The 15,161-nt window shown below is 46.0% G+C and overlaps 1 protein-coding gene and 1 non-coding gene across 4 annotated transcripts in view; one reads left to right on the top strand and one right to left on the bottom strand.

Annotated features, from left to right (window-relative positions):
- Window positions 1-385: 385 nt before the first annotated feature.
- On the bottom strand, window positions 386-459 carry TRNAI-AAU (transfer RNA isoleucine (anticodon AAU)). Its single transcript has one exon. It is a non-coding gene; the product is annotated as a tRNA-Ile (tRNA).
- Window positions 460-658: 199 nt separating this feature from the next.
- The window catches only part of SEPSECS (Sep (O-phosphoserine) tRNA:Sec (selenocysteine) tRNA synthase), a 39,205-nt gene continuing 24,702 nt past the window's right edge, over window positions 659-15,161 (top strand). The window contains exons 1-4 of one of the 3 annotated variants that reach the window (XM_073574690.1): window positions 659-872; window positions 5,651-5,826; window positions 7,272-7,390; window positions 7,473-7,631. In XM_073574690.1, coding sequence (XP_073430791.1) covers window positions 759-872; window positions 5,651-5,826; window positions 7,272-7,390; window positions 7,473-7,631 — 568 coding nt within the window. In that variant the 5' untranslated portion in view covers window positions 659-758. Of the gene's footprint in view, window positions 873-905; window positions 1,047-5,650; window positions 5,827-7,271; window positions 7,391-7,472; window positions 7,632-15,161 lie in introns of those variants that run through there. The other 2 variants (XM_073574691.1, XM_073574692.1) reach the window with 2 other exon arrangements.

The raw sequence follows: 15,161 nt of genomic DNA, 5'->3' as shown, positions 1-15,161 counted from the left end.
AAGATATGGCTCATGGAAAAAAAGGAGAAAAAAAAAAGCGTAAAAAATAATAATAATAATATCACCTGGTCGTTAAGGGGTTAATCCAGTAAATTAAAAAACCGATATTAAACATAGCCGTGTCTGGTGTCGCTGTCTTCGCACTGATCTGGAAGATCGTCACCAGGTCACCGAATGACCGAAAAAAGCAAAATAATAAAACAACGGCAGAACTGAGCTTATTTCTCCCCTTTACTTCATATGGATTTTTTTTTCACTGTTTTTCAGTAAAAAGAATGATGCGTTCAAAGTCCTGCAGGGACCAGGCTGTGTCCACGGGGAAAACTAAAGTGTGAAAATAAAATTATACCATTATGGGGTTTATGACAAATCTAAAAGTAATCACTGGCCCGTACGGGGATCGAACCCGCGACCTTGGCGTTATTAGCACCACGCTCTAACCAACTGAGCTAACCGGCCACGATGATCCCACCACGCACATATGGGCTGATGAGAGAGCAGTCATGACGTCATGCACCCTCCCACAGAGGGCGTGGTCTACACAGAACGCTGAGTAACCAAAACGACTTTTGGCCATGGGTTTTGATTTTTTTTCTTCTGGCGCAACCTGATTGGCCGAAGAGTCATTCGCCCTCTCATGTTCGTTTTCCATTGGTCAGGTTTACCCATGATGGGTGGGACTTAGTCTTGGCAGAGTCACGTTGCGTGTCAGGGGGCTAAATTGCAATCTGTTTAGCGGCGGTCTCCGGTTACCGGCCATGAACGGAGCCAGTTTCACCGCAGCAGAGCGGATCGTGTCCCCGGCGTATATCCGGCAGGGCCGGGAAGCGCGGCGCAGCCACGAGCAGCAGATACGACTGCTGCTGGAGAAGGTAAGAAGCAGTCTGCGGGCCTGGACCGACCAAGTCATGTGACAGACGGCCGCAAAGCATCCTGGGATTTGTAGTTTTGGTTAAAAACCCCATAGTGGATGTGTTGCACGATACAGATGTAAATCTGTGCACAAAAACGTGTCCTGTGTCCAGCGAGAGCCAGAGGGTAATAATGTAAGTCTGTCAGCACAGTTTATTCTTCGTTAACCTGGAAACCGGTCTAGTGCCTATAAACAATGGCTCCTCCAGGAGGCGCTGTATACAGTATATAGAGCTGTATGTCCTCTGTGCTGTGCAGGCTCCTCCGGGGGGCGCTGTATACAGTATATAGAGCTGTATGTCCTCTGTGCTGTGCAGGCTCCTCCAGGAGGCGCTGTATACAGTATATAGAGCTGTACATCCTCTGTGCTGTGCAGGCTCCTCCGGGGGGCGCTGTATACAGTATATAGAGCTGTATGTCCTCTGTGCTGTGGAGGCTCCTCCAGGAGGCGCTGTATACAGTATATAGAGCTGTATGTCCTCTGTGCTGTGCAGGCTCCTCCGGGGGGCGCTGTATACAGTATATAGAGCTGTACATCCTCTGTGCTGTGGAGGCTCCTCCAGGAGGCGCTGTATACAGTATATAGAGCTGTATGTCCTCTGTGCTGTGGAGGCTCCTCCAGGAGGCGCTGTATACAGTATATAGAGCTGTACATCCTCTGTGCTGTGCAGGCTCCTCCGGGGGGCGCTGTATACAGTATATAGAGCTGTACATCCTCTGTGCTGTGCAGGCTCCTCCAGGAGGCGCTGTATACAGTATATAGAGCTGTATGTCCTCTGTGCTGTGGAGGCTCCTCCGGGGGGCGCTGTATACAGTATATAGAGCTGTACATCCTCTGTGCTGTGCAGGCTCCTCCGGGGGGCGCTGTATACAGTATATAGAGCTGTACGTCCTCTGTGCTGTGGAGGCTCCTCCAGGAGGCGCTGTATATAGAGCTGTATGTCCTCTGTGCTGTGGAGGCTCCTCCGGGGGGCGCTGTATACAGTATATAGAGCTGTACGTCCTCTGTGCTGTGGAGGCTCCTCCAGGAGGCGCTGTATACAGTATATAGAGCTGTATGTCCTCTGTGCTGTGCAGGCTCCTCCAGGAGGCGCTGTATACAGTATATAGAGCTGTATGTCCTCTGTGCTGTGCAGGCTCCTCCGGGGGGCGCTGTATACAGTATATAGAGCTGTACGTCCTCTGTGCTGTGGAGGCTCCTCCGGGGGGGCGCTGTATACAGTATATAGAGCTGTATGTCCTCTGTGCTGTGGAGGCTCCTCCGGGGGGCGCTGTATACAGTATATAGAGCTGTATGTCCTCTGTGCTGTGGAGGCTCCTCCGGGGGGCGCTGTATACAGTATATAGAGCTGTATGTCCTCTGTGCTGTGGAGGCTCCTCCAGGAGGCGCTGTATACAGTATATAGAGCTGTACGTCCTCTGTGCTGTGGAGGCTCCTCCAGGAGGCGCTGTATACAGTATATAGAGCTGTACATCCTCTGTGCTGTGGAGGCTCCTCCAGGAGGCGCTGTATACAGTATATAGAGCTGTATGTCCTCTGTGCTGTGGAGGCTCCTCCGGGGGGCGCTGTATACAGTATATAGAGCTGTATGTCCTCTGTGCTGTGCAGGCTCCTCCGGGGGGCACTGTATACAGTATATAGAGCTGTACGTCCTCTGTGCTGTGGAGGCTCCTCCGGGGGGCGCTGTATACAGTATATAGAGCTGTACATCCTCTGTGCTGTGGAGGCTCCTCCAGGAGGCGCTGTATACAGTATATAGAGCTGTACGTCCTCTGTGCTGTGGAGGCTCCTCCGGGGGGCGCTGTATACAGTATATAGAGCTGTACATCCTCTGTGCTGTGGAGGCTCCTCCGGGGGGCGCTGTATACAGTATATAGAGCTGTATGTCCTCTGTGCTGTGCAGGCTCCTCCGGGGGGCGCTGTATACAGTATATAGAGCTGTGTGTCCTCTGTGCTGTGGAGGCTCCTCCGGGGGGCGCTGTATACAGTATATAGAGCTGTACATCCTCTGTGCTGTGGAGGCTCCTCCAGGAGGCGCTGTATACAGTATATAGAGCTGTATGTCCTCTGTGCTGTGCAGGCTCCTCCGGGGGGCGCTGTATACAGTATATAGAGCTGTACACTCACTGGCCACTTTATTAGGTACACCTGTCCAACTGTGTGTTAAGACTTAATTTCTAATCAGCCAATCACATGGCGGCAACTCAGTGCATTTAGGCATGTAGACATGGTCAAGACAATCTCCTGCAGTTCAAACCGAGCATCAGTATGGGGAAGAAAGGTGATTTGAGTGCCTTTGAACGTGGCATGATTGTTGGTGCCAGAAGGGCTGGTCTGAGTATTTCAGAAACTGCTGATCTACTGGGATTTTCACGCACAACCATCTCTAGGGTTTACAGAGAATGGTCCGAAAAAGAAAAAAAATCCAGTGAGCGGCAGTTCTGTGGCCGGAAATGCCATGTTGATGCCAGAGGTCAGAAGAGAATGGGCAGACTGGTTCGAGCTGATAGAAAGGCAACAGTGACTCAAATTGCCACCCGTTACAACCAAGGTAGGCAGAAGAGCATCTCTGAACGCACAGTGCATCGAACTTTGAGGCAGATGGGCTACAGCAGCAGAAGACCACACTGGGTACCACTCCTCTCAGCTAAGAACAGGAAACTGAGGCTACAATTTGCACAAGCTCATCGAAATTGGACAGTAGAAGATTGGAAAAACGTTGCCTGGTCTGATGAGTCTCGATTTCTGCTGCGACATTCGGATGGTAGGGTCAGAATTTGGCGTAAACAACATGAAAGCATGGATCCATCCTGCCTTGTATCAACGGTTCAGGCTGGTGGTGGTGGTGTCATGGTGTGGGGAATTTTTTCTTGGCACTCTTTGGGCCCCTTGGTACCAATTGAGCATCGTTGCAACGCCACAGCCTACCTGAGTATTGTTGCTGACCATGTCCATCCCTTTATGACCACAATGTACCCAACATCTGATGGCTACTTTCAGCAGGATAATGCGCCATGTCATAAAGCTCGAATCATCTCAGATTGGTTTATTGAACATGACAATGAGTTCACTGTACTCAAATGGCCTCCTCAGTCACCAGATCTCAATCCAATAGAGCATCTTTGGGATGTGGTGGAACGGGAGATTCGCATCAGGGATGTGCAGCCGACAAATCTGCGCCAACTGTGTGATGCCATCATGTCAATATGGTCCAAAATCTCTGAGGAAAGCTTCCAGCACCTTGTTGAATCTCTGCCACGAAGAATTGAGGCAGTTCTGAAGGCAAAAGGGGGTCCAACCCCTTACTAGCATGGTGTACCTAATAAAGTGGCCAGTGAGTGTATGTCCTCTGTGCTGTGGAGGCTCCTCCGGGGGGCGCTGTATACAGTATATAGAGCTGTATGTCCTCTGTGCTGTGCAGGCTCCTCCGGGGGGCGCTGCATACAGTATATAGAGCTGTACGTCCTCTGTGCTGTGGAGGCTCCTCCGGGGGGAGCTGTATACAGTATATAGAGCTGTACATCCTCTGTGCAGGCTCCTCCGGGGGGCGCTGTATACAGTATTTAGAGCTGTACATCCTCTGTGCTGTGGAGGCTCCTCCGGGGGGCGCTGTATACAGTATATAGAGCTGTACGTCCTCTGTGCTGTGGAGGCTCCTCCGGGGGGAGCTGTATACAGTATATAGAGCTGTACATCCTCTGTGCTGTGGAGGCTCCTCCGGGGGGCGCTGTATACAGTATATAGAGCTGTATGTCCTCTGTGCTGCTCTGGAGGCTCCTCCGGGGGGCGCTGTATACAGAATATAGAGCTGTACATCCTCTGTGCTGTGGAGGCTCCTCCGGGGGGAGCTGTATACAATATATAGAGCTGTACGTCCTCTGTGCTGCTCTGGAGGCTCCTCCGGGGGGCGCTGTATACAATATATAGAGCTGTACATCCTCTGTGCTGCTCTGGAGGCCCCTCCGGGGGCGCTGTGCTCGAATCTGTTACTTATGTACACACTGGATGGGGCGCAATTCATTTTGTGGACATATTTGTGCTCCGTGTGTGTTGGGGGGGGGGGCTGTGCTTATAATTATTGTACATTTATATAGCGCCATTTATTCCATGGCGCTTTACAGGGAAAAGGGGGAAATATGGACAGGTACAATAAACATGTGCTAGACAAGGGACACACAAGTACATAAGGAGAGGGGACCCTGCCCGCGAGGGCTCACAGTCTACAGGATGGGTGAGGATACAGTAGGAGAGGGTAGAGCAGGTCGTGCGGTGGTTCAGTAGACCGAGGATCATTTCAGGCTGTAGGCTTGTCGGAACAGGTGGGTCATCAGGTTCTTCTTGAAGGTTTCCTTTGTTGGTGAGAGTCTGATGTGTTGCGGCAGGGAGTTCCAGAGTAATAAGGTGAAGCCCCACATGGCCGCCTCATGGTCCTGATGCCACCGAGCTCATGACTGGGGTGAGTGACTGCACAGATTTGTGGTAAGTCTGGGGCATATTTTTTAAGTGGGACCCAACTCCTGGGACCTCATGTGCAGCCACTGCTCCATTCTCCATTGTTCTTAGGATTGGTGATGTCCTACCTCCGATCTGCAGTGTGGCGGATTCGGCTGTCTTGTGTGTGGGGGTCTTGCATTTTCCGTGTGGTGCCCACCCCCGTGTCTCTGTACTAAACACTCAGCATTGTGTTTCCTGCCTTGTATCTCTCATAAACTGTTCCTTCTTTCTTGTCTGTTTTAGGGTAAATGCCCGCAGGACGCTTGGGACGAGGCCACCATCGAGCTCTTCCTTCATGAGCTGGCAGTGATGGACAGTAATAATTTCCTTGGGAATTGTGGCGTGGGAGAGCGCGAGGGCAGAGTGGCGTGTGGCATGGTTTCTCGCCGCCATTATCGGTATTTCTCTTTTGTAATAAGGTGACGCTCGGATGCTCGGCCATCACTGGAGTGCTGATGAAGGGAAGGCCGGGGTGGGTTCCTGCTCCTGATGGTAAAATCTGAAAATGTAATCCATCCTTATTAAAACAGTAACGGCTTCTTCAGAAAGCGGGATTGTGATCGAAACGCGTCGCCTTTCACAGTTGTGGGTTTTTGACTATTTTAATATAGACTAAATATGCAACCTGTCTCTTCAGATAAGAAGTGGGCTAAGACTGTAGCGCCACCTACTGCAGACACGTGTTACCCTCATCAGTGTAAGGTATGAGATCTAATGTGGCTGGGTGAGCGGCTCTGGACTGGGGTGTAAGGGGTAACATTTCTCCTTGTGGAGAGTGACATGCCTGGCATGTCAGAGTGAGGAGACTTATAGGCCATGCAGACTCCTCTGGCAAATTAAATATAAAAATCGCCTCTTCAGAGAAGATGAGGACTTGAACTCTAGCGCCACCTATTGGATGCAGCGATCCTAAAAGTCACTATTGACCATTTATCGAGCCTTGCATTATAACTTGGGGGAAAAGCCAAATCAGTATGGACCGAATACATTTTTGGATTTTAATATAAGGAGCTAGAACTAACCTCGCCTTTTCTTCATTGTTCAACCACGTGTGATCAGAACGGGGGTCCGTGCCCCTGCCACACATGGATTGCTCGGTGAGCTGGCCATTTATCTTTGCTGTGATTTGGTGGAAGGCCGGCTGGGGAAACGTAATAATTCTTTATATATGAAAAATGTTTAACCTTTTCTGCTCCCTAGTGGTGACTGGTGCTAAGACGCGCCTATGGGACCAGTGGCGTTCCCATTCACCATCCCAAAATGACCAAATCAGGAGAATGGCGGCTGCCAGGTGCCTCCGGCACCGCTTATCCATTCTGCCAATTCCATGAGGAGGGTCTGATTTTACCCCTCAGTTCCCATATATGTTCATTGTGGAGCTTGGGCTTCGGGGCGACTGACGGCGGCTCTGACAGTCTACACGGTTGTCCAAGTGCCGACCGATCCCAGCGCTTCTATCGTTACGGCTCCTACCGGGAATGTGACCATTGGTCCCAGAGATGCAGTCAGGGTCCATCATACTGTGAGCCGAGATCGGAGCCTGGGACAGGTGATTTCTCTGGGGTCCTAAACACAATCCGTAGAGTTCTCCCGGTGTCTTGGCCAGATCTGGTTTGTCCAAATCTTTTTTTTTTTTTTTGTTTATTTTTTTAAAGATGAAAAGTAGAATACTCGGCAAGAAAAATCCAGGACCTCGTACAGGTCCACCGGTGGAAAAACCTAAACGTTACCGGTCTCAGAAAATGGTGACCAAAAAATACAAAATTGAGGGGCTGGTGCGATATATTTTGTCACTTGGGTTTTATCAGTTTTTTTATATAGGTTTTTTTTTTTTTTTTTTTTTTTTTTTACCCCCCCCCCCCAGGCTGATCCATGGAATCGGAAGGTCGGGGGACATATCTGCCGTCCAGCCCAAAGCTGCAGGCTCCAGTCTCCTGAATAAATTAACGAACGCAGTGGTGCTGGACATTCTCCGGAGCGCAGGCGGGTGCACTCGTCAATTACATCGCCCCACCCCCCCCAACACAATGCAATGAAAAATGAGCCACTGTGCTTCTCTTTACAGGTGTGCGCGCGGCAACAAGCTGCTTTGTGGTTCCCATGGCAACGGGAATGAGTTTAACGCTTTGCTTCCTAACGCTCCGACACAAGAGGCCGAAGGCCAAATACATCATCTGGCCGCGGATAGACCAGAAGTCCTGCTTCAAGTCCATGATCACTGCCGGTAACGCTCGGGATGCTGTCCTCTTTGTGGCAGCACACATGTACTTGTTTTATGTGGTGATCACAACAGGGGAAGGTTATAACCAGTGCACCCTCCGAATATGTGATAGATCCAGGGGGGGACAGCAGGTGTGGGGCGACCGGGGGCCCCCTGTCCTCCGCTATCGCCCTCTACGTGACTCCATTGTAGGGCCAGGAGTCAGCGCCTGTATTCGTGGTGTTGGTCGGACCCCTGTACTCAGACCCCCCTGGTCTATACAATGAGAACTGACCCAGTACTGTCCGCTGACGCAATTGTGAGAAAACTGTCGTCAGCATTGGGGCAGCAGACATTTTTAACCCCTCTGTTTGTGGCTATTTTAGTTTTTCTGCTTTTGTTTTCATCCTTTTCTTTCGAGGTTGAAACCCCTTTTTTTTTTTTTTTCATTGACATTCTAATATTTGTATGGATACACCTAAATAAAATGGGAATGGTTGGTGATATCAACTTCCTGTTTGTGGCACATTAGTATATGGGATGGGGGAAACTTTTCAAGATGGGTGGTGACCATGGCATCCATTTTAACCCCTTTCTGACATGTGACGTACTATCCCGCCCATGTGCCCTTGGACTTAATTCCCAGGGACGGGATAGTACGTCATAGCGATCAGCAGCGCCCACGTGGTGAGTGCCGCTGATCGAGGCCAGGTGTCAGCTGATTATCACAGCTGACACCCGGCACAATGTGTCAGGGGCGGTCACGGACCGCCCCGACACGTTAACCCCTTGCACACCGCAATCAAACACGATCGCGGTGTACCGGGGGTTAAAGGGAAGCATCGGCAGGGAGGGGGCTCCCTCTGTGCTTCCCTGAGCCCCCCACAGCAGCACAATGTGCAGCGCTGCTGCAGGGGGCTTCATCCCTGCAGGTCCCTGAATCCAAGATGGTGACGGGGGCCTGCAGGGAGCCGGCTTCCTCAGTGCCTGCAAAGCGCCGGCATGAGGAAGCCTGCAGCACTGCCTGTGACAGATCGCTGGGACAATGTAATAAACTTAAAAAAAAAAAAAATAATAATTTTAAAAAAATCGCTAAATAAATTAAAAAAAAAAAAAAACCCCCAATAAATTCATTTTTTGGAAATAAAAAAAACACAAAAGCACACATATTTGGTATCGTCACGTCCGTAACGACCCACCCTATAAAACTGTCCCATTAGTTAACCCCTTTAGCGAACCCCTTAAAAAAATAAAAAACGAAGCAAAAAAAAAATGATTTATTATCATACCGCCGAACAAAAAGTGCAATAACGCGTGATCAGAAAGACGCATATAAATATCCATGGTACCGCTGAAAACGTCATCTTGTCCCGCAAAAAAACGAGCTGCCATAGTGTCATCAGTGAAAAAATAAAAGTTATAGCTCGCAGAATAAAGCGATGCAGAAATAATTATTTTTTTATGTAAAATTGTTTTCATTGCATAAAAGCGCCAAAACATAAAAAAAGACATAAATGAGGTATCACTGTAACCGTACTGACCCGAAGAATAAAACTGCCTTATCAATTTCACCGCACGCGGAACGGTGTAAACGCACCCCCCAAAAGAAATTCATGAAACGCTGGTTTTTGTTCATTCTGCGTCCCAAAAATCAGAATAAAAAGCGATCAAAAGATGTCACGTGTCCGAACATGATACCAATAAAAACGTCAACTTGTCCCGCAAAAAATAAGACCTCACATGACTTGGTGGGTCAAAATACGGAAAAATTATAGCTCTCAAAATGTGGTGATGCAAAAACTATTTTTACAATGAAAAGCGTCTTTTAGCGTGCGACAGCTGCCAAACATAAAAACCCGCCATAAATAGTAAATCAAACCCCCCGTTATCACCCCCTTAGTTAGGGAAAAATAATAAAATTAAAAGAAAATGTACTTATTTCCTTTTTCCCATTAGGGTTAGGGCTGAGATTAGGGTTCGGGTTGGATTTAGAATTGGGGGTTTCCACTGTTTGGGCACATTAGGTGCTCTCCAAACGCAACATGGCGTCTGATCTCAATTCCAGCCAATTCTGCGTTGAAAAAGTCAAATGGCGCTCCTTCCCTTCCAAGCTCTGCCATGCGCCCAAACAGTGTTTTACCCCCACATATGGGGTATCAGCCTACTCAGGACAAATTGCAAAACAACTTTTGGGGTCCAATTTCTCCTGTTACCCTTAGGAAAATAAAAAATTGGGGGCAAAAATATCATTTTTGTGGAAAAAAATGTTTTTTATTTTCACGCCCGGGCGTTATAAACTTCTGTGAAGCACTGGGGGGTTCAAAGTGCTCACCACACATCTAGAGAAGCTCCTTGGGGGGGGTCTAGTTTCCAAAATGGTGTCATTTGTGGGGGGTTTCCACTGTTTAGGTACATCAGGGGCTCCAAAAGCAACATGACACCCGCAGACCATTACCCGCAGTCACTACTTCCCTTCCGAGCCCCGACGTGTGCCCATACAGTAGTTTTCTCCCACATATGGGGTATCAGCGTACTCAGGACAAATTGCACAATAACTTTTAGGGTCCTGTTACCCTTGGGAAAATAAAAATTGGGGGTGAAAAGATCATTTTTGTGGAAAAAATATGATTTTTCAATTGTACCGCTGTACGTTATAAACTTCTGTGAATCCCTTGTTGGTTCAAAGTTCTCACCACATACAGTCATATGTAAAAGTTTGGGCACCCCTATTAATGTTAACCTTTTTTCTTTATAACAATTTTGGTTTTTGCAACAGGTATTTCAGTTTCATATATCTAATAACTGATGGACTCAGTTATATTTCTGGATTCAAATGAGGTTTATTGTACTAACAGAAAATGTGCAATCTGCATTTAAACAAAATTTGACCGGTGCAAAAGTATGGGCACCCTTATCATTTTCTTGATTTGAACACTCCTAACTACTTTTTACTGACTTCCTGAAGCACTAAATTGGTTTTGTAACCTCATTGAGCTTTGAACTTCATAGCCAGGTGTATCAAATCATGAGAAAAGGTATTTAAAGTGGCCACTTGCAAGTAGTTCTCCTATTTGATTCTCCTATGAAGAGTGGCATCATGGGATCCTCAAAACAACTCTCAAATAATCTGAAAACAAAGATTATTCAACATAGCTTTTCAGGGGAAGGATACAAAAAGTTGTCTCAGAGATTTAACCAGTCAGTTTCCACTGTGAGGAACATAGTAAGGAAATGGAAGAACACAGGTACAGTTCTTGTTAAGCCCAGAAGTGGCAGGCCAAGAAAAATATCAGAAAGGCAGAGAAGAAGAATGGTGAGAACAGTCAAGGACAATCCACAGACCACCTCCAAAGACCTGCAGCATCATCTTGCTGCAGATGGTGTCACTGTGCATCGGTCAACAATACAGCGCACTTTGCACAAGGAGAAGCTGTATGGGAGAGTGATGCGAAAGAAGCCATTTCTGCAAGCATGCCACAAACAGAGTCGCCTGAGGTATGCAAAAGCACATTTGGACAAGCCAGTTACATTTTGGAAGAAGGTCCTGTGAACTGATGAAACAAAGATTGAGTTGTTTGGTCATACAAAAAGGCGTTATGCATGCGCTGTATTGTTGACCGATGCACAGTGACACCATCTGCAGCAAGATGATGCTGAAGGTCTTTGGAGGTGGTCTGTGGATTGTCCTTGACTGTTCTCACCATTCTTCTTCTCTGCCTTTCTGATATTTTTCTTGGCCTGCCACTTCTGGGCTTAACAAGAACTGTACCTGTGTTCTTCCATTTCTTTACTTTGTTCCTCACAGTGGAAACTGACTGGTTAAATCTCTGAGACAACTTTTTGTATCCTTCCCCTGAAAAGCTATGTTGAATAATCTTTGTTTTCAGATCATTTGAGAGTTGTTTTGAGGAGCCCATGATGCCACTCTTCATAGGAGAATCAAATAGGAGAACTACTTGCAAGTGGCCACCTTAAATACCTTTTCTCATGATTTGATACACCTGGCTATGAAGTTCAAAGCTCAATGAGGTTACAAAACCAATTTAGTGCTTCAGGAAGTCAGTAAAAAGTAGTTAGGAGTGTTCAAATCAAGAAAATGATAAGGGTGCCCATACTTTTGCACCGGTCAAATTTTGTTTAAATGCAGATTGCACATTTTCTGTTAGTACAATAAACCTCACTTGAATCCAGAAATATAACTGAGTCCATCAGTTATTAGATATATGAAACTGAAATACCTGTTGCAAAAACCAAAATTGTTATAAAGAGAAAAGGTTAACATTAATAGGGGTGCCCAAACTTTTACATATGACTGTATCTAGATAAGTTCCTTGGAGGGTCTAGTTTCCAAAATGGGGTCACTTGTTTGGGGTTTCCACTGTTTAGGTACATCAGGGGCTCTCCAAACGTGACATGGCATCCGATCTGAATTCTAGCCAATTTTGCATTGGAAAAGTCAAACGGCGCTCCTTCCCTTCTGAGCTCTGCCATGCGCCGAAACAGTGGTTCCCCCCCCCCACATATCAGGTATCAGCGTACTCAGGACAAACTGCACAATAACTTTTGCAGTCCAACTTCTCCTGTTACCCTTGGTAAAATAAAAAAAATTGAACCTGAATTATTTTTTTTGTGAAAGAAAAAAGTTAAATGTTCATATATTTTTTTTTTTTTTTTTAAATATTCAAAAAAAACCTGTGAAGCACCTGAAGGGTTAATAAACTTCTTGAATGTGGTTTTGAGCACCTTGAGGGGTGCTGTTTTTAGAATGGTGTCACTTTTGGGTATTTTCTATCATATAGACCCCTCAAACTGGCTTCAAATGTGATGTCCTAAAAATAAAATGGTGTTGCAAAAATGAGAAATCGCTGGTCAACTTTTAACCCTTATAACTTCCTAAGAAAAAAAATTTGGGTTCCAAAATTGTACTGATGTAAAGTAAACGTGGGAAATGTTACTTATTAGGTTTTTTGTGTGCCGTATCTCTGTGATTTAAGGGCATAAAAATTCAAAGTTGGAAAATTGCGAAATTTTAAAAATTTTCGCCAAATTTCCGTTTTTTTCACAAATAAACGCAAGTTACATGAATGAAATTTTACCACTAACATGAAGTACAATATGTCACGAGAAAACAATATCAGAATCACCGGGATCCATGGAAGCGTTCCAGAGTTATTACCTCATAAAGGGACAGTAGTCAGAATTGTAAAAATTGGCCCGGTCATGAACGTGCAAACCACCCTCGGGGGTTAAGGGGTTAAAGTCGGCCATTTTGGATCCAACTTTATTTTTTCGAATGGGAAGAGGGTCATGTGACACATCAAACTTATTGAGAATTTCACAAGAAAAACAATGGTATGCTTGGTTTTAATGTAACTTTATTCTTTCATGAGTTATTTACATGTTTATGACCACTTATAAAATGTGTTCAAAGGGTTGCCCATTATGTTGGATTGACAATGCAACCCTCTTCTCCCACTCTTGACACACTGATAGCAACACCACAGAAGAAATGCTAGTCTAAGGGGGTCATATTCCTTGTAAGAATGCTCAGACCTGACACCCATAATGTGGTGGTGCACCATCTTGCTGGAAAAACTCAGGGAACGTGCCATCTTCAGTGCATAAAGAGGGCAACACATCATCATGTAGTAATTTCAGATATCCAGTGCCATTGAGGTTTCCATTAATGAGGAATAGCCACACTATCTCTGTACCCCATATACCACACCATACCATCAATTATGGGTGTCAGGTCTCCCGATGTAATCCCCTTAAACTTTTATCATTGGGGTCATCTGAAGGCAATTGTCTATGTTGTGAAGATATGAGATGTACAGCATCTGAAACATCGGATACTGGAAGCCTGTGCTAGCATTTCTTCTGCAGTGTTGCTATCAGTGTATAAAGAATGGGAGAAGAGGGTTGCATTCACAATCCAACACAATGAGCAGCACTTTGAACACAATTTATGAGTGGTAATAAACTTGTAAATAACTTATGAAAGAATAAAGTTACGTTAAAACCAAGCACACCATTGTTTTTCTTGTGAAATTTTCAATACGTTTGATGTGTCACATGACCGTCTTCCCATTGAAAAAATAAAGTTGGTACCCTGCCCATCAGTACCCTGCTGCTGGACTTGGTAGGGGTGGGCAATGGGGTGACAGCAGGACCTGAAATATATCCTGACGTTGCTATTGACTCTGACATGTAACGGAATAATTAGCTTCCTTTTGGAGCCGGCTCTGACCGTGTGGTTACAGGCAGGTGACCTCTGTATCAGGGCTGTGGAGTCGGATCTCATTTTGGTGGAGACTCCGACTCCTAAAATATACAATAAATTGGGTGCAGTAGTTCAATGCAGAATGTGCTGAATATTTTTTCACAGGAATTCGGGAAAGTTATGAAATGTCCTTTAAATCGCTTTTCTATTCCTGATCTAAGGCTACATTCACACACAGCGTTTTTCCTGCGTTTTTTGAGGATACGTTTTTCAGCTGCAAAAGCAGCTCAGCTTTTTAAAAAACCGCATCACCTGAAAGGTTTTTGAGCTCATAGATAATGTTTTCAAACATAAGTACAATTAAACTGATGAATGAGAGTAATGAACAACAGCTAGAAGAAAATTTAGGATGCAGTATGTTTGAGATGGAAGGCCACAGTGCTGTTCATGTAACTGAGGAACAAACAGATATTACTACAGAAGAACAGCAAAATTATACATTAGAAATAGATGAACTTGTTGAAGCTGCTTCAAAACACTTTCCTATTCATCACATGCGCTGTGTTGTGCACACTCTGCAGCTGGCAATAAGATAGTCTGCAAGAGGGACATGCTGGAAATCTGATTGGAAAAGTGAGGACATTGGTTATTGCCGCCAGAACCCCTAAAATTGATTCCATCTTGAAGAGACGTGCTGGGAAAGGGGCAATTGTCGATCAAGCCGCTCGGTGGGGCAGCACTTATTTAATGATTGAGCGATTGCTTGAACTAAAACCGTTTCTTATAGATATGGCGAACCCTCAGGTAACCCTAAATGAAGGTCAATGGACACAGGTGGCTGAATTGAAGGAATTGCTTAATCACCCTTTTACTGTGACTAAAAAATTACAAGCTGAGGATTTAACTCCTGGCATTTTCATAAGGGAGTGGAAGAACTTGCTATTTTGCCTGTCCAAAAGAGGAGGTTTAATCGCAGATGGCATTTCTGCTTCAATGAAACGGAGAGAGACACAGCTATTGGAAAATAAAATTTTTCTGGCAGCTGTTTATGTGGACCTGAGTCATCGTATATTGCTTGATGATCAACAGCTTACTAAAGGAAAAGAAGCTCTGACTGAGGTAGCAGTCAGGATGAGTGGCCTACAGGACTGCCAGACGCAAGAGGACTTTGGTCCTGACAGTGCCACTGCTGCCATATCTTCATCCTTATCAGATGAGGCGTTTAACTTTGACAAGTATTTGGATGACATGGAGCAGACAAAGCGTTGCCGCAAGGAAAAAGATTTCACTCCGTCTCCTATAGCAAGCAGATTGACCATATTTCAGCAAAA

This window comes from Dendrobates tinctorius, unplaced genomic scaffold (assembly GCF_039654945.1).
Source record: "Dendrobates tinctorius isolate UK_male_01 unplaced genomic scaffold, ASM3965494v1 ptg000039l, whole genome shotgun sequence".
Classification (NCBI taxonomy): Eukaryota; Metazoa; Chordata; class Amphibia; order Anura; family Dendrobatidae; genus Dendrobates; species Dendrobates tinctorius.
This window is presented reverse-complemented; position numbering and strand designations above follow the sequence as displayed.